Genomic DNA, 18,908 nt, shown 5'->3' with positions numbered 1-18,908 from the left:
CAAATGACTATAGATTCATGAGTGACCTGAGGCAAGGCCAGAAGAAACTCCCAGCCAGGATATAGATTCATTTTGGTTATTTAAAGCCATTAAGTTTTAGGTTGGTTGGTTTTAAAGCAATAGATACCAATTTATAATAGGAAAATATCAAATACCTACAAATAAATCTATCTAAAGACCTCTATACAAAAAACTGCATATATTACTGAGAAAAATGAAAGACTACCTAAATAAAAGGAGGACTATTTACCATGTTTATGAATTAAAAGACTCAATATGGTAGAGATGCCATTTCCCCCCTAAAATGATCTTGTAGATTTAATGCAGTCTCATTCAAAATCTCAGAATCTTTGCTGATCCTAAATTGTATATGGAAATTCAAACAATAGTGCATACAAACTTCTTGAATCCAGGTCAGCAAACTAGAGCCATCAAGTTATATCTGGTCCACTGCCTATTTTTGTAAGTAAAATTAGACAGTAGAAAACAACTATCTGGTTTATTTACATATTGTCTGTGGCATTTTTTGCACTGTAACTTAAATAGTTACAACAAAGACTGTATGGTTTGCAAAGCCTAAAATATTTACTAACTGCCCTTCTATTTAATTTTCCTATTGGTTTTTGAGTTATACATTTTTTTTTAATTCTTCAAGACTGCTAAGGCCCACAAGTGAATTGAATGGTTTTTCTCTCTCCAGCACTGTGAGACCAGGAGTCTCTGCTGACCTTCCCCAGGGGCTGCTTTGTGGTTTCTTAGCCGTTCTTCCTGCACATAACAAACAGGAACAGCAAGTGTCCCAAGGTGAAACTGCACAGAGACTATTAGAGTAACTTCTCTGCAGTTCTCTTTCCTCCAGGATATTGGCTCTCAATATCTCACTATCTTTGAAAACCATTTTCCCAGCCCAGTGAAACTGTAGGGCATAAACTCTAGGCCACTGCTTTCTGTTCAGCCTCTATGCTCAGAACGTGAATATGAACATACCTAGAGTAAGCACTGGGACGAGTGTTGGGCTCACTTCAGTACTTTTCTCTGACTCTGGGTTTTGGCCGATAGGATTCAGCTTCCATAGTTGTCCTTGCAGGATTGGTCTTATACAGGCTACTCCATCACACTCAGAAGTAGAACCCCGCCAGTTAAATTTTAACCTTCATTTGAACCTTGAATAAAGAAAATGCCATGGCAGGAAGACTGATTAGATGTGAACTGGATGGTGTTCTGTGTATAAGCTACTTACTGTGTCTTGTATGCACTGGCTGGAAAGGTATGGACCTGGATTCCTCAGGCCAGTGTACATAAGACTATATGGTTGGGGTTTAACTTTTAACAGAATAAAAATCATCAATAATTATGTTGAATAATGCCCCCAAAAGGCTGTATCACTAGGTACACAGTATAAAAATAAGCCATTAATCAACTGAAATTTTTCTTTTCAAATTATTAGTATACTTAGACAAACTGGACAAGGGATGATAATTAAGTATATAAACATTCTAACATTTTGTTTGAATGCACAGATTCCATGGTAGATGTCAAGTGCATTTTGTTGATATAAAGAAATTCACTGATAGCTTTTGACAATGGCTGCCATCAGCCGTATCGCACCAGAAAAGCTTAACATGTTTTTCTTCAGTGATGCTGTCAAGCAAATAGCCTAAGGGCCAGTGAAATCTGAGAGACTGGAATAAAAGGAAAATAAGGTCAAAGAGATCATTTTTGAAATAACTGAAATGTCTACTTTTAATTCTTTGTGTGTAGAGCATCAGCTACAGTAGAGAATGTTTAATGTCGAATACTAAAATATTTTCAGAGTAGCTGCTTAATGCAGCTAGTAGTTATTCTCAAAGTCCTAATGATTTTTTAAATATATTAGTTGTATTATGTTTAACAATATAATAAAAAAGAACTAAGAAGTCAAAACAGCTGATACTATCAAACCGTCCAAAGGTAGGAGCTTACCTTGAAGGCACTTAGCTTTTACTTCAGCTTGGAAATTTTGTGACTCCAGCATTCTTTTCTACTACACCACAGTACTATTGTTTTATTTATATTTCGTTGAAGAAAATGTACTTTAAATTATTTTTGAAGTATTTATTTTTTAAATTTTATTTTATTTTTTTAGAGACAGGGTCTCCCTGTGTTGCCCAGGATGGTCTTGTACTCCTGCCGTCAAGTAGTCCTCCCCAGTCAGCCCCCTAAAGCTCTGGGATTATAGGCAGGAGCCCCCACACCCAGCCTGTACTTTTACATCAACATTAGGAATAACACCAGAGAAGGAAAAACCACATTTGGCCTCTACATCCAGTATTGTTTGGAAATAACATGTTTGCCATTCATCACTATCCAAAAAGAAAGAAGAAAAACAAGATTTAAAATGGAACTTGATTGTCGGTTCACAAATGAAAACGGACACTGGTCCTCTGAGAATTACGCTTCTCACAAGCAAACAGACCTGCTTAATTCTAAGTTGCTTTTATTAAATTGACCAGAGGGGAAGCACATCTCTCATTTCCCCATCTTACGTTACACAAAGGTCAGGCATAGGTTGTGAAGATTTTCATAAAACCTGCAAAATGAAGAATATCCTTTACTGAAATGGAACATCATAGGTCCCTAGAATGGAAGACTGCACATTGGGTTTTGTTAGTATAGCTGTGACAAGTGTGTGCATCTTGTTATATTGATGCTATCCCTGCTTTTGTTAGTTACATGTAACTGATTTGGCTGGAATGGAGATAAAAGTCTAGGTCTACAACCAGTCCTAGAACTTCAGGTTAACTGTTGTGTATGGACAGGCTGTTATATTACCCATTTCATTGTGCATATTAAATGTTACTGTTACTTATTTTTAGTGGCTAGATGATTGTAAGAGGACATTTGGTGCCAAAGAAGACATGTATAGGATAAGCACAGATGGACAAGTAAGTTTCTTATTCTTGTTTTTGCTATATTTCTGTATCAGGTAAAACAGTGTGTATGTTCAAATGTCCTTATTAGATTAGAAACAAAGAATATATGTAAAAGTTTTCATTTTGGTTATCAAGAACAATCTTTGTAAAAGCTCAATGAAATACTGGTTTAGTAATGAAAAATTCACTTTAATAAAAATGAACCAGCTTGTGACTGAAGCTTAATAACATTCAATAGATAAGCTCGATGGATATCTGGACAGTCCAGATAGATAGGCTTTTAGTTGCATCTGCCTCTTAAAAAGGAAAATTTGTCCCATGTTAGTATTCCAGAGAAATTGTCTGGTCAAGAAAGCAAACCTAAGAATAACATGCTATAATGCATCCATACTAGCCTTTTCAAAGGTAAAATTAGAATTGGATCAATTATGCTTTGTTCTAATATAAGGCTCAGTGAAAATAGCAGCAATATATTTTCTTCGAAAGGTACACATACATAAATATATACATTGTGGTTAAGTGAGGCTAACTTAGGGTCTACAAATTATTCTAATGGAAGTGCAACTTAATATGGGAAAATACATTCATCGACTGAATTTTTTTCATTTGACATCAGAATTCCAGTCTTTTCCATTCTCCCTTTGATTATATTATTACAGATTTCTAGTCTCTATAAAGGTTATACTATTATAATAAAAAGTTGAAGTTTTGCAAAAACTGCAATGTTGAGAAAATGGTATGCGCATTAAGTGTTGACTATTTGCTGGCCTCTACTGTTATCTTTATCTTTACAACTCAGTCAGGTAGTTATCTAATTATCCCAGTTTTGAAGATGAGGAAACTGAGGCTCAGAGAAGCTAATTTATCTAAAATTAGCAAATAGTGAAACCAAGATTCAAACCTAGGCAGGCTGACTCCAAATCCTGCACTAATGTAAAAAAGAAACTGTGAAGTCATCTGTGTAAAGAAATGAAGGTAAGGAATTAACCCTAGACCAGAAGATCCTTTGGCTCTAATTCTGTCTTTGCCATTGCTTAATTGCATCTGTTTTAATGGCATGGCTTCATCAAGAAATGTTAACTATTAAGTAATTTTTTTATATCCCTTGTACTTTGAATAAAATGGTATCCATCTCCAAAACCAAGTCAGTTAACATAGCTTGAGGTTATCTACTAAGTGAAAATTGAATTTTTAAACATTTTCATTTATATGTCAGCTCACCTTTCATATTCACCTTTATTGAGGGTGGAAGACCCTTTTTATGCAACTTGATCTGTCCTTGTGTACCAGTATAGTCTTTTACATAATAAGCAGTCAGATATTTGTTAGATGAATAAAAGAGAATGTGCAAATTTTAATATACTTAATTTAAAATGTGCATACACACACACACACACACACCCATACTGTTAGCATATTTAGAGTAATTGCTGGTAATTCAGAGCTATAGAATTCATTACATTTGTGTTGTTTCCTATAATTATGATCATAAACTTTATCAGCAGTTTATGTTCCATTATATCCCAAAGTGGAACCTATGCATATACGCTTGTAGAATCAGTTCTACTTGATTTATGCTAATAGAAGTGGGAGATGTATCTAAAATTCAAATTGTTAATTTCCATATGAAATAAACTCTATGCACTAAACCCTCAGAAATTTAGATATGTAATATGCTTGACCTTGAATTGTGCTCAACCGATGTTTACTGGTTGACTCTCCACGTAATTTATGGTAAGCAGCATGGAGCTAAAGTTCACCTTTGCTTACTTAGCAAATCCCTTCTAAATTGATAGGAATAAATGTTGTGCAAATGGTCCTTCCAGGAAACTATTTAGAAAAGCAGGCTTAAGAATGACTTTTAGAAGGTACATTTACAGCATAACAATTGCTGTTTTAATTAAGAGTCATTCTCCTCTTAATGAGACCAGATCCAAGTTGCTGTACCTATTTTCATCTAGTTTTTAAGATAGTCCATAAATGAGATTTTTCACTATGTGTTTTACATACATTATGTTGATTCAAACCTAGTCAGGTGAAGTTTCTGAAACTTACTGAACTACATTTGGAATGCAATTTAGAACACACATCTGCTTTTGATATTCCACCCTGTGGTTCAGCACCAGTTATGGCAAAGTAGGACCTAATTAGACAGTATAGGATAGGAAGCCTGGAATGAGCCACCCCAGAGATAATCTTTTGATGGTGATGGGTAAGTATATATTATGAATGATTATAAGCCAATTCTTTTTAGTTGTAATGGTAATTAATTTCTTATTTTCTAATCATAAGTTTTCTAGTTTACAAATGGAAGTTTTATTACAGTTGGGTTTTGTTTTCTTTTTTAAACCTGGATAGCCACATTTCCCAAGACCACTATAGTACAGTTTTAGCCATTGTAGCTTTTACACAGAAGTCGTAGCCTAAATATAATTTAGTTATTCTTTGGCAAAGTGTTTAAAAATACCCTGAATTGTTGCAGTAAACGACTAAAAGCTTTTATTCTGGAAATAACTTCATAAAGTTTTTTGGGGGGTATAAATGTATGTTCTTCAGTTTGCCTGGAACATCTGTGACCTTAATTAAAATGATTTCTTACACTAATTCTTGGTCTTTTTCTTCCTTTGTATTTTTTGTGACCTGATCACCTTCTTGCTTAGCAAATGGAAATACTAGCAGTAAGTGACCTGTCTTGATTTATAGACTACTCAGCCTTGCCAGACAAACTGGTTTTCACCTGTCATTTGTCCATTTGTGACCTAGCTATGTTTTGTCATGGACTGCAAGTAGTACATGCTTCAGTTTTGCAAAGCCCTAATCCATGAAGTGTTGGTTCCATTAAAATAATGAGATGTTGAAATACATTAAATTAGCAATCACCTTTTTTCTTACATCTAAAACTAACATAGCTCCTTTTAAATTTCCTAATTTTGAAAATCAAAGTGCATATGTTCTTTTTTTTTTTTTTTTTTTTTTTTGAGATGGAGTTTCCCTCTGTGGCTCAGGCTGGAGGGCAGAGGCATGATCTTGGCTCCCTGCAACCTCCGCTTCCTAGGTTCAAGCGATTCTCCTGCCTCAGCCTCCCCAGTATCTGGGATTATAGGCGCCCACCACCATGTCCCCCTAACTTTTTTGTATTTTTAGTAGATAACGGGGTTTCACCACGTTGGCCAGGCTGGTTTCGAACTCCTGAGCTCAAGTGATCTGCCCCCAAAGTGCTAGGATTACAAGTATGGGCCACCGTGCTTGGCTCACACATCACACATGTTAAGTTCACAGTTTCATTTCAATGAGATTACCAAGTGGTTTTCTTTAGAAAAATGACTTCACTTTAAAGACAAGCTTTTCTTACTCTTTAGGTAAGAGGTTATCCGGTTTCACCCTGCATTATCACGCACTTGTTGATAAATGCAGTGAGAGCTACATCTCAATGAGGGCAAAAGTCTATGCATTTGTAGATTATTTTAATTACGAATTTAAAGTTTTAAGTTCTAAATGACCCTTTTTAAAGTATCCTATTAATTGCCTGCTGTAACAGTCTATTTGTAGAATGTAAAAATGTGCTTAACACTAAAACTGAATTATGTAACTAGCAGTGATCTTTGTTATTATTTTAATCTTAGTCTTTAAAGCATATTTCACCTGCCTTTCATCAGCTTCACACCATATTAACTTGCTTACTGCAGAAAAATAATCGACAAGACAATTTTAACATTAACTATAAATTTTCATTGGAAATATGCTGTCTAGAACATAACACCTAAATTTAATGTAATGTTATTTATTTCTAGGAATTGGAGCTCTGCCGAAGATTATACAAATTGCATTTTCAACTGCTGCTTCTGTTCCAGGCCTACTGTAAACTTATAAACCAAGTAAATACAATAAAAAATGAAGCAGAGGTAAATATTCAGTTGTACTAGGCATCAGTAACTGATTCTAGAAAGTTTTAAAAATACACATATATTACTTGTTCAAATAGCTTAAGTCAAAAGTCACTTAGAGTGATTTTTTTTTTTTTCAGTTAAGGAATAATTTGTTTTTTAATGATGTGCTGTCAGGACCTGTGAGTAAATAAGACAGCATGTATCCAGCAGTCGTAAAAGGTTCAAAACCAAAGGTTTCCATAGCAGAAACAGATTATCCATAATAAAAAGTCAAGCAAAAGCGGGGATGGTGGCACATACCTATAGTCCTAGTGACTCGGGAGGCTGAGCTGGGAAGATCGCTTGAGCCCAGGAATTAGAAGCTGCAGTGGGCTGTGATTGTAACACTCACTCCAGCATGGGTGACATAGCCAGACCCTGTCTCAGAAAATAAAAATAGTCAAATAAAGCACATCAGTTCAATAAAGACATAAAACTATATTATCAACCCCCCCCAACATTTTTTATTTCTATAGTTCTCTTTTTTGAAATGGAGTCTCCCACTGTTGCCCAGGCTGGAGTGCAATGGCACGATCTCAACTCATTGCCTCCCAGGTTCAAGCAGTTTTTCTGCCTCAGCCTCCCAGGCAGCTGGAACTACCAGCGTGCACCACGACACCCAGCTAATTTTTTTGTATTTTTAGTAGAGACAGGTTTCACCTGTTGGCCAGGCTGGTCTCGAACTCCTGACCTCAGGTGATCTACTACCTTGGCCTCCCAAAGTGCCGTGATTTCAGGCATGAGCCACCATGCCTGGCCCATATAGTTCTATTAATGCACACAGAATAAACCTGTTAAAAAAACACTTTGAATGTTGAAAATCAATACATATCCTCGAAGATGCTGACTTTAGTCTTCCCCTCCCCATTGTTATCTGCTGATAGTAAAACTATCACTGGGGAAATGATTTAATTTCTTAAGGTCATTAAATCTATTTTATATATATATATAAATGCCCTGGGTAAAAAAAAAAAAAAAAAAAAAAAAAAACAAAAACAAAAAAAAACAAAAATAAAAATAAAAATAAAAAAACAACAACAAAAAAAATGCCCTGGGTAAATAGTATTTTAAAATCTAAAGACTTTACTGTCAAATCGTTTTCATGCTCCCCCATAACAGTAAATATATTTTTACTATCCAAAATGTAGTAATATTAAAACCAATATAGACATTCATTTATTACAACTTATTGCTTTATCAAGAACATTTCAAGATTACTACTTGGTGGAATTTATTTGCTCCTACAGAATGGAGAACTTGAAATAATAATTGCCCTTTCTTCCAAGGTAAACATTTTAAAATAATCTTTAAAATAAAATAAAAGAGACAGTGCTGCTACCATCAGGTATATCCTTGTAGCCAACTAAATGTTTTTGTTACCAAACATACGAATAGATCCTCAAAGATGCATTTGTTTTAGGTCATCAACATGTCAGAGGAACTTGCCCAACTGGAAAGTATCCTCAAAGAAGCCGAGTCTGCTTCAGAAAACGAAGAAATTGACATTTCCAAAGCTGCACAAACTACTATAGAAACTGCCATTCATTCTTTAATTGAAACTTTGAAAAATAAGGAATTTATATCAGCTGTAGCACAAGTCAAAGCTTTCAGGTAAAATGTGATGGGATTTAAAGGTGATGCTTTTTAATTAGACTGGAAGTTCAGTAATACTAGCTTTTCATTTTCAATTTGCTGTTTCCATATCATGTCTGTGGAAGGAAAACATGAGTATTTTTAACAGTTGCCACTGAAATGATACAAATTTTAGATTTCTTTTCACTTTCAGGTGGTACTTTGAGGAATATTTGCTCAAATATTAAAACAGATAATCTATTATTCACAGGAAAATGTTATAGGTATTTAACTTAAACTGAGCTAATCTCAATAACTGCCTAAGTCTCAGAACTGAAAAAGTATTGTGTACTTTCAGATCTCTCTGGCCCAGTGATATCTTTGGCAGTTGTGAAGATGACCCTGTGCAGACGCTGTTACATATATATTTCCATCATCAGACGCTGGGCCAGACAGGAAGCTTTGCAGTTATAGGCTCTAACCTGGACATGTCAGAAGCCAACTACAAACTGATGGAACTTAATCTAGAAATAAGAGAGTCTCTACGCATGGTGCAATCATACCAGCTTCTAGCACAGCCCAAACCTATGGGAAATATGGTGAGCACTGGATTCTGAGACACTTCAGGCCTTTAGTAAAGAAACTAAACTGAAGATCATGAAGAGTATTAACCAAGCACCTTTTATGGACCCTTGCATTCATTGATAACTTTCTGGCAGCATCTACTTTTTAGTGTGACTAATGTCAAACTGTATCAAAAACAGAGATCTGAAAGAAAAAAAATCTGGTATTTTAACAGCTGCCAATATCTCCCACAGTAACTGTATGAAGAAGGAATTTTTAAATTACTTAACCTATGTGAAAAGAAAAGGGCTAAAAGTGATGCCTACAAATACATTACTTTCTGGGGAAAGAAAAGAATTTCAAGAATGTTTGCAATAATGGCCTCCAATACTGAACCATCTGAAAGCAGGTGAAATGAGGCTGAAATCAAGGCTGTTTCATTTTAGCTGAAGACCTGCAAAGCTGCTTGGATGTCTAGCAGTGGTAGACCTAATCTACAATGGATGCTTCATCATCCACATGAACATGCAGTCAGCTATACACATAAAGACTCATTTGCAAAAACCATTGAGTTTTCGATATATGGGATAAGGGTTTGGGTTTGTTTTTTTGGTCTGTATAAGGAATTATGTGTGTGTGAGTTGGGATGTGTGAATATGTGATAGTCATATTTTCAAGGTATGGATGTTTGGTGATAACGTCTCAGAGCATGCCTCAAAGAGCACTGCAAGATTATTTTTGAAGAAATGTTATTTTATTAGATCTAACTCTTCATAGTATGTAAATGTTAGAACATTTTAATAATATTTTAAAACTGGGCTTTCCCAGTATTTCAAAAAGAAATAATATATCTGTTAACGTTATTGGAATGCTGCTCAGTTCTCTGATCAGTGCTTATGTTACGATTGTTGATAACTAACCAAAGTAGATGCCTGCAGAGACTTTAAAATGTAAAATAAAGATGTATGCTGCCCGTCAGCTATTCTCATTAGAAAAGTTAACTTATTTTGCTCCATATAGAAACTGTATAGACTAAAACCAGTATTTTCTTGTACATTTGTGCCATGCACTGTTATCATACAAGAATAGGTGTACAAAGCTAAAGAAAAAAATGTGGTCATGGATGATGGAATTTATGACTTGCAGGCTTTGAAGTCTGTAGAATTCAAGAAAAGAGCTGCAAATGCATTTTTATATGTTTATTCAGGACTCTCATGTTTTACCCTAAAGAAACTTGGGGCTAGGGGAAATGAAAGGAAGCCTGAAGACTGACTACCAAAACATGCAATATACTTATTCACTGTCTAAGTCTGTAGTATAACATGAACTGGAGTCTCTATCCTTTTTTAAATAGCATTTTGTAAGAAAAGAAAAAAAAAAAAATGTAGTCCCACAACTCCTGATTGAAAGAAACACCTTGTATTTTTTATATACATCTCTTATCCACTGTGACTTTTCTTTTAAACTGGGCTCTGTGATTCCAGAGTTTAGAATGTAGAGATTAAATGCTTAGCTTTACCTTTTCTTGGGGGTGTGGACCCTGCCAGAAATGTAATGACGTATGCTCAAGTGCATTAATTGAAGGCATTGTGCACACCATTGGCCTGCTGACCACAGTTACGTTTCCAGTAAAATTCCATAACTGGTCACTGCTCATTCATAATCACTGTATTTTTTGACCCTGATAAAGACAATTATTTTGATGGTATTCTGGTCCTGTAAATGGTGTCCTTTAAATTATTTAAAACTTTTGGGTGTGGGGCAGGCAGACAGGGATGGGATCCAGAGATACGTCACACTTTACATCCTACCTTACTATCCCCTATTTTTCTCACCCTCCTTACATCCTTTCTCTTAAAAATAAAAAGCATTGTAGCTGTTGGTTTGTGTTGTATTTTAACAAAGAATGAGTGATTCTAGTGTGCATCATTTAGAACCCTTTCAGATGTTACCTTCTTCTTGAATTGCCTTAAAAAAGAACAAAATTAGTTGATTACCCAACCAAACCTTTCAAATAGGTGATACTTGTTTTTTGTGTTTATATGTAACTAAGTCTGTTAATATAATAAAAATGAATGTACCTTCAGCAAGCAAGATGCAAACAAGTTCATTAGGATGCCCTTCTGCAAGGGCATTTTCCTCCAACCTGCACTTCTCTGCTCCTCATCCTCTGAATCCCAAGGTAGCATTTATTCCCTGATTTAGTTCCATTTGGAGCCCAGTTTTTGCTACGTACCTTTTTCTTTTGCCCACTACATTTATCATTTTTAGATAGTATGTTTGTAAGACAACAGCAAAAGCAGCAATCTGCCAGTTTCTTGATGCTGCTTCTGAAACAAAACCACAGGATTTCTTAGGTATTTTTAAATGTGCTACTTTTAGTGATGTAAAAATTAGGGTGTGTTAAAACACATAACGTACCTTAAATTTAGGAAATGATGACAAGCTTTCTTGGAAAAGACTCATCCAGGCCTATGAGTGAAGACTGCTCACGTAAAACACTGGCATAACCTAAACGAAAGGAGAGAGACATTATAAAATCCATATATTTGTGTTTTATAGCGTTTTCCCCATAATTTTTCGAAGTAATCCATGGTTCCTTTAGAATATGTGGAAAATATAAAGAAAACTGCAGTTACTTCTCTTGATACCCAGAGACCTCTTGGAGTACTTCCTTTGCCTCTCTCAACCTGTCTTAAAATGTATTCACATCTTACAAGTCTTGGATTGTAGGCACAAAGAGTTTGGCAGTGCCTTTTCATTGCTCGAATGTAATCACCATAATCTGAATGGCATGTTTTTGTGCCACTTTGAATATCTGCATGCTCACCCACCCTAAGTAAAGCAGTCTGACTCTCACTTTCCTCAACTAAAAAATAGGGTTAGCTGCTGTGTTAGGAAAATTAATGGCAAGCAATATTAAAGAACAATGTAACCACTTTAAAAACCAGTGAAAATTTCTATCTTAGGATTCAATGCAGGTACATTAGTGTAATTCATTCATTCATTGAGGAAATGCTAAGTTAGCACGTTATGTATCATTTGCAAGCAACAGTACAAATGGGTTTCCTACACCTGTACCTACCCCCAACCAAATCAACAGGCACGTGTTAGAACTATTAAAATAACACATCAGCTTTCCCCACGCCAGTTCTTGTCATTTCTCTTTAGCCCCGCCACCACTTCATCTGGTCCCTGCGTCTCCTTATCTACAAGTATCCACTGTACAGCCAAAATCTTTTTTTAAAGTGAATCTGTCACCATGCCCTACCATCCCCACCATACCTTTAAAACTTTTTAGTGCAGCCTGGTGAAGTGCCTGTAGTCCCAACCAATTGAGAGGCTGGGACAGGAGGATCACTTGAGCCCAACAGCTTGAGGGTATGGTGTGCCCTGATAATGTCTGTGAGTAGCCCCTGTACTCCAGTAGAGACCATCCTGACAAAGGCCCAAAACATCCCTCTAGTCTGGCACTGCTAGATTCACCTGGCATGTCCTCCAGAATATTCTTCCACTGTGGCCTCCTCCCAGTTTTCTACCACAGGGATTTTGCACAGGTTGGCCTAATCTGAAAAATTTCTCCTCCCCATTTTTGCCTTATTCTACTCATTTGAATTGGAACTCAGCTGAGGTGTCATTCTTTGAGGCAGGGCTTCGCTGACATGTCAGGTCCCTTATTGGAGAGGCACTTAAGCAGATCTTACCACACGTCAGAACTTCAGTTTTACATTTATGTAAAAACTAGTGGCCATCTGCTCACTCTACTGGAAGCTCCATGAGATGCCACATCTCTACCAAGCACAGGTTTCTCCTGCTTCAATTCCAGTAGCAACAACTGAGGTGCCTGTTAAATGTCACCTGACAGTGCTTTGATAGGACAGGTGCAACCCGCATTTTACATGCACCATCTCCGTCCGTAGCGATACAGGTGGGCCTTTACCCTCAAGATAGAGTCCATGGAGACCTCCAACCCACTTTGGGCCCTTTTAACCCCTTTCACTATACCCAAGTGTCCAAGATGTTAAAACTTAGTGCTGGCCAGGTGCGGTGGCTCAAGCCTGTAATCCCAGCACTTTGGGTGGCCAAGGCGGGTGGATCACAAGGTCAAGAGATCAAGACCATCCTGGTCAACATGGTGAAACCCCATCTCTACTAAAAATACAAAAAATTAGCTGAGCATAGTGGCACGAGCCTGTAATCCCAGCTACTCAGGAGGCTGAGGCAGGAGAATTGCCTGAACCCAGGAGGTGGAGGTTGCGGTGAGCCGAGATCGCGCCATTGCACTCCAGCCTGGGTAACAAGAGCGAAACTCCGTCTCGGGAAAAAAAAAACAAAAAACTTAGTGCTATGGCCTTCTTAGGGTAGTAAGGGGTTCACTGAAGTGGGATGTTAGAGAACTGGAGGCATAATTAGCACCTGATTCCAATTACACGGTTTCTGTAATTAAACAGATAGTACAACTTTAATTTCACTGAATGCACTTGAGGCTCCAAACTCGGTGCCATCCCCAACTAGGAGCGTTTGTTCTGGCAGTGAGACCTCAGTCACGAGAATCTACTAGATGCAGGTAGAAAGAGTTTGGCATCCCGACTAGCAAGAAGTCAGTGAAGACAAAGGCTAAGGCCTACGCCTCTAACTTGACATCTTTAAGTACATTTACGAGGCTTACTTTAAGAAAAAAAAAGCTTTGAAGAAACACAAGGTCTGCTTGACGGTTATTCAGTGTGAAAGCAGCCAGCTGCCCACAGCCACCCTATTCCAAGCCTCACTTTGCCATCTGTGAAACTGACTAGTGAGTCAGGTTAGTTTTCCCAGCCTCCCTCCACCTAGTAGCTTACCTCCTAAAGTCACCCAGACACCGAAGCCCTTACCTGCCCCATCACTGCCACTCAGCATTTCCCAATCTAGGTTACCTCCAGCGGTCTTGTTCAACCAAGAAATGGCTCTGCCTCCACCTCTCCCAAAAGAATGCTTAACATTACAGCTAGGTGGCTTTTTATTCAGTTAACAACTTGCTTCTCAGCTTCAGCCCTCCAGACCTGCCCAAAAAGTAGACCTTGTCTACGAGCCCCCCTAAATTGTTTTCCAAGTGGCTGCAGCCTAACTCAGAGCCTGGCCCACTCTATGCCATCAACAAGCGTTCATAAAGGTGAAGCGACAGGCCCAGACTGTTAGCACAAGACAACCGCTCTTGAAACTTTATTTTCAAAGACAGATTTTATGCAGTGTATAAATTGTGTTGCAAATACCTTTATTGGAAGGCTTTTTCAGAATACACTGCCTTTCACGAAGCATTTTGAGAAGGGAGAGAAGAGGCACAGAAAAGCTCACTTCCTCCGTCAGCACAGCAACGCTTTCACTTAAATGATGTATTTGAAGCTGAAAGTGCTGTCACAGGACAGGCGTTTGCCTTTGCATCTCCCGCACAAATCTTGACGGTGGGGCCGTTTAGGATCCACGTGGCGAAGTTTTACTGGGCAGGAACATTTAGTTTGTTTACAACTCTGCGGGGGGTGGGGGTGGGGGGGGGAAGAAGCGTGTACAGAAGATAAACCCTTAGTGATTCCCTAGGATTTCAACACTATTTTTCTAGTCCATTCAAGTACTTATTGAATGCACTCTAAGCAAGGACCTGTAGTCATCTTGTTTTCCCTCTACGTCCCCATCTACCTAGCACTGACAGGGTTAGGAATAGTGAGTGTTTAACCATGCTGTACTGTCGCTATATTGCATCAGATCCAATTCTGAATTGTGAAGTTTGTTTTGCAACAACTTTTTAAGAGGAAGGGTAGAGAACAAACAAGTCAGGAATTAATTTGACACTGAAAGCCAAGAGCAGAGCAGTTAAGGCATCCTCCTTCAGAAACATGCCCAGCCCTGATTTAAGTGATTCTAAGTACATAGTTTCTCTCCACCATCCCAGGGTGTTAATGCTTCTAAATATCCAACTTGGGTCAAGTGCATTGATTAGGCTGTCTCAACTGGCAATTCAGACTCCATTAGCCGTGTGATAACAGGTGAATTCAGTCCCTTCTTTCCTCTTAAGGATTAGCTAAGCCCCTTAGCACAGTTAATAGTGAGCAAGCAAGTGCTTAGCAATGCTTAGTTACATATTTCTTGCTTACCATTACAGTCAACCGCCCATTATGCTACACAATTTATTTTTATCTTAAACTGTCCTTCTGTGAGCTTTCAGGCAAGACAAACTAAACCCCTGTGCTTAAACTACTTTGAGATTGTGCTTTATAAGCATTTGGATAAAACAGTCAACTGTGACGACCTCGGGTTAATGCTTGTTAATTTTCTCATAGATTACCAAGTAAGGCAAGTAGTCTTACATTTCACAAGTGAGGTAAGTTTTAAAAGAGGTTAACCAGAGCATTTTGCAAGGGCAGCAAGAACCTAACACCAAGGCCCCATTTCCCAGTGGAGTATTGTTTCAACCACTCCTAACAAAAAAGCCAGTCGAAACCTAAAGGTCTGGGGACCTGGCCTCTTTTTTTGGAAGCATACTCAAGAAACTATACTAAAAGCCATCTACGACTGCCCAGGTCAGACAAAATTGCAAAACATCTGATTTACTTTACAGGCGATATCCTCCACTCGGTAAGGGTTATAAGACTTCTGACAAGTTCTGCAAAACTGTTTGAAGTAAACCTGTGACAAGAAAGAGAATAAACTTAAAGCAAAACTCCCTTGACACTTTTAGCAAGATGCCAGTTACCTGGTATTTCCTACCTTGTTAGTTCCCTGTACACACCACACATAAGCACTCTCCCATCGGATGTTGCAGTCCTTGCAGTGGTAATAGCCATATTTCTGCTCTAAGAACTGAACAACAGGATATGTCAGTTTAACCATAACACCTGAATTATCCTTTATTTCAGGAGTTAGGAATGATCTACCTGGTATTTGAAATTGGCAGCTTCACTCCAGATCATGAAAGAAATCAGGGTCAGGTTTGGGTATGCCTCTTCAGTAATGAAGTGAGCTAATAGCCTAGTCAAGCAATTAAGCAAGCATGGGCCTTAAAGTTCATATACCAGATTAACTCGGTTTATACAGCTGGCTGATAAGTGAATAAGTAGGGACATAATAGTTAAGCAGTTCTCTGAAGTTTGGGATTCTTTAGGGAGGCCTTTTCTCTAAGATAAAGCCTGATCTTAGATTGTGCACACAAGAAAGGTATTAAGCTAAAGAAAAATTAAGACGCGCGGTGGCTCAAGCCTGTAATCCCAGCACTTTGGGAGGCCGAGGCGGGTGGATCACGAGGTCAAGAGATCGAGACCATCCTGGTCCACATGGTGAAACCCCGTCTCTACTAAAAATAATTAGCTGGGCATGGTGGCGTGTGCCTGTAATCCCAGCTACTCAGGAGGCTGAGGCAGGAGAATTGCCTGAACCCAGGAGGCGGAGGTTGCGGTGAGCCGAGATTGTGCCATTGCACTCCAGCCTGGGCAACAAGAGCGAGAAACTCCGTCTCAAAAAAAAAAAAAAAGATTCCTCATCTAAGGAACTTTAAGGGGTCCACCCAAGATTACATTCTCTATGCTGCTAGTTAATTCCCAAATAGTGTGCCAGGAACCTAAGTTGTACTTAAGCCGTAATTCATACTCCATATGGACAAAAGTCGTGTTACTTAAACTTCCCTGCTTCCCTCCCAGTGAGTAACCAGTTATACACATGTTTTTCCAGTTAGGCTTTTCGATTTGGAAGGAACTCTGGGGAGCACTTCAGTCTGCTCACCTGTGAAACTGCATTAAGTCCAGAAAAGTTATGGCTGGCCTAAGATCACACACAGCTCGTGCATGGCCACGCTGGAAAGCCCTGGCCTCTGGATTCAGTCCTCGCACAATCAGCCTACCGCCACCAACCCCGCCCCTCAAAAGGAATACCAGCCTGTGAAGGCTGTGGAAGCGACCACGGCGGACGCCCTCGAGCTTCCTACCACCTCTTGTGCCTTTCCTCTTCTACTGGGTCACAACTGCCCTCTGCGTGCCCCAGTCGTTTAAAGGTTCAGCCTGCTGCTCTCGGGCAGCAACACCAGCACCCTAAATGCTTTCGCAGCACAGTATTGGGTTTCTGAGTGGGGGATGCTTTTTAAAAGTAAATTCCTAAGAGGAGGCATTTTAGGAGCTCCAGCTTTCCAGGAGCTTGGAAACTTGCAAAGGAGAAGTCAGAAGAGCTGACCAGGATCCCAGCAGTCGAAGGGGTTTTGTCACAAGGAGTGGGGAAATATGCAGAGAGGGGTCCTTGCGAATCGACGCTCCTTCCGAAGCTCAGCTGTGTCTACTCATAAGTCATCCAACCGCTCGGTCAAGACTGGCCTGCGCGCCCACTGCCCGAGCTTTACAGCGCAAACGTGTGGGTTATAAGAATGTCCCAAGGGCGTCGCCCTGTTCAGCCTGTGGAGCAGCCGCTGAGTGCGAGTCAGGCCACCCCCATGCGACTGTGCTGTCGGGAAGGAAGACACCTGCCGCAGTCACTGGCTGTTTCGGAAACAGAAGTGGCCTGCGCTTAGGGAAGTGCCGCCCCTCCGAGTGCCCAGAGCAGTCACAGGGCCGGGCCCCAGTTAGACACCTGCATCCCCGGGATCCCCTGGCCGCCCCAGGCCTTACCTGGAAGCGCAGCCGCTCCTTGCACGGCTCCGGGCTCCGTGGCGACTGCCTCTCTCCGGCGGCGGCCGCCTCCCGCCCGTCGCCGCCGTCTCGGGCCCTCCCCACCGGCGGAGACGGCCCCGGGCTCCTTAGCGCTGACCGCCGAGCCGCCGAGCCCTCCTGGGCCTCCCGCGGCGGCAGCCCGGGGCCGTCGCCCGGCAGCTCCCAGCTCTCCCGGACCGCGGCCTGGGCCTCGCCGTCGTCCTCGGACTGCGGCCGTCGGGGCACCTTGCTCGCCGACGCCTCTCCCTCCTCTGGGCCTCGAAGTCGCACGGACCGCGACCCCTGCTCTCCGTCCGACGCCCCGGACCTCTGCTCCCCCGCCGCGGCCCTGGGCCCGGGCCCCCTCAGGAAGGCGGTGATGCGGCGCGAGGCCACGGGCGAGTACACGGCGACGGTGCGCGGAAAGCGCACGGGCCGCAGGGCGCCGCTCAGGAGGCTGCCCTGCTCCGGGACCCGGCGAGCCGGCGGCTGGGAGTGAGAGCTGCCGCGGCCGGTTGCGCCCTGGGCGCCGGGGCCGGCCGGGGACTGGGGGTCGCGGGCCCGGCGCTGCAGCGTGCGCCTCCCCAGCGAGCACTGCACCGCGGCGTCCACGCGCGGGCTCACCTGCACCGCCACATCGCAGCTGCCAACCCTGCGGGCGCGGGCGCGCCGCCCGAGGCCAGGCCCCACCTGCGCCAGCAGGGCCATGAGCTGCGCCCGCTGGTAGCTGTCGAAGTACTCGGCGGCGGTCAGCTGCCTGCAGCCCGGGAAGGACGACGAGGCCGCACCCGCCGAGAAGGGGGAGGAGGACGAGGAGGCGGGAAGGCAGCCCCCGCCGCGGTGCTGCCAGCTGCCGCCCGCCGCGCCCCTGACCTTGGTGGCCGCCGGGTTGGGGTACGGGTACGAGCAGGGGGCGCACGCTGGGAACACGTAACCATCCAGCACCTCGTCCCCCAGGGCCGCCATGGGCGCACCGCTCTCACCCGCCGCCGCACCCTAAATAGGCGACTCGCTCCGGCGGCCGGGCGGAGGCGGGGACGGCCCTCGGCTGGGACTCGCGCGCTGCACCGCCCTCCGCGACCTTCCAGCCACCGGCTTGTGTCCCCGAGTCCCCGCCGAGGGGGCCCCTCTCCGTCCTTCTCCCTATGGAATCTCTCTCTCTACACCGGATGTTGGCACAGTGACCCTTAGATGATCTGGAAAGCGATGAAAGGGCTGATTTGTAAGGGAACCAGGGCGCCCGAGGTGAGGAGGTTTTCAACGAGAGAAACTCATCACCGGCTTCAGCTGAGTCG

The 18,908-nt window shown here is 41.4% G+C and overlaps 2 protein-coding genes across 14 annotated transcripts in view; one reads left to right on the top strand and one right to left on the bottom strand.

The window, feature by feature from the left end:
* Positions 1–10,854, top strand: part of FRYL (FRY like transcription coactivator) — a 275,206-nt gene extending 264,352 nt beyond the window's left edge. For 11 of the 13 annotated variants that reach the window (XM_074396110.1, XM_074396104.1, XM_074396108.1 and 8 more), the window contains 5 exons: positions 2,856–2,924; positions 5,573–5,590; positions 6,704–6,814; positions 8,259–8,449; positions 8,769–10,854. In XM_074396110.1, the coding sequence (XP_074252211.1) occupies positions 2,856–2,924; positions 5,573–5,590; positions 6,704–6,814; positions 8,259–8,449; positions 8,769–9,027 (648 nt within the window). In that variant the 3' untranslated portion in view covers positions 9,028–10,854. The remainder of the gene's footprint in view (positions 1–2,855; positions 2,925–5,572; positions 5,591–6,703; positions 6,815–8,258; positions 8,450–8,768) is intronic. The other 2 variants (XM_010344191.3, XM_074396102.1) reach the window with 1 other exon arrangement.
* Positions 10,855–10,924: 70 nt separating this feature from the next.
* Positions 10,925–18,626, bottom strand: ZAR1 (zygote arrest 1). Its single transcript, XM_039468477.2, has 5 exons — positions 17,593–18,626; positions 15,713–15,805; positions 15,557–15,631; positions 14,224–14,478; positions 10,925–11,485 (listed from the first exon to the last, which is right to left on the bottom strand). Exons 1-4 carry the CDS (start codon positions 18,577–18,579, stop codon positions 14,335–14,337), a joined length of 1,299 nt encoding a protein of 432 aa, XP_039324411.1. The 5' UTR covers positions 18,580–18,626; the 3' UTR covers positions 10,925–11,485; positions 14,224–14,334.
* Between the last annotated feature and the right edge of the window lie 282 nt (positions 18,627–18,908).

This window comes from Saimiri boliviensis, chromosome 3, assembly GCF_048565385.1.
Source record: "Saimiri boliviensis isolate mSaiBol1 chromosome 3, mSaiBol1.pri, whole genome shotgun sequence".
Taxonomy (NCBI): domain Eukaryota; kingdom Metazoa; phylum Chordata; class Mammalia; order Primates; family Cebidae; genus Saimiri; species Saimiri boliviensis.
The sequence above is the reverse complement of the archived record's forward strand: the minus strand, read 5'-3'. Positions and strand labels throughout refer to the sequence as shown.

Bases quoted from the DNA above. Each gene is read 5' to 3' on its own strand.
- ZAR1 (XM_039468477.2), bottom strand. From the start codon at position 18,579: ATGGCGGCCCTGGGGGACGAGGTGCTGGATGGTTACGTGTTCCCAGCG. The intron at 15,632-15,712 runs GTAGGAAATACC...TTCTTGTCACAG, and splicing joins GTGTACAGGGAACTAACAAG to GTTTACTTCAAACAGTTTTG. The intron at 14,479-15,556 runs GTAAATCAGATG...CACCCCCCGCAG, and splicing joins TGGAGGATATCGCCTGTAAA to AGTTGTAAACAAACTAAATG.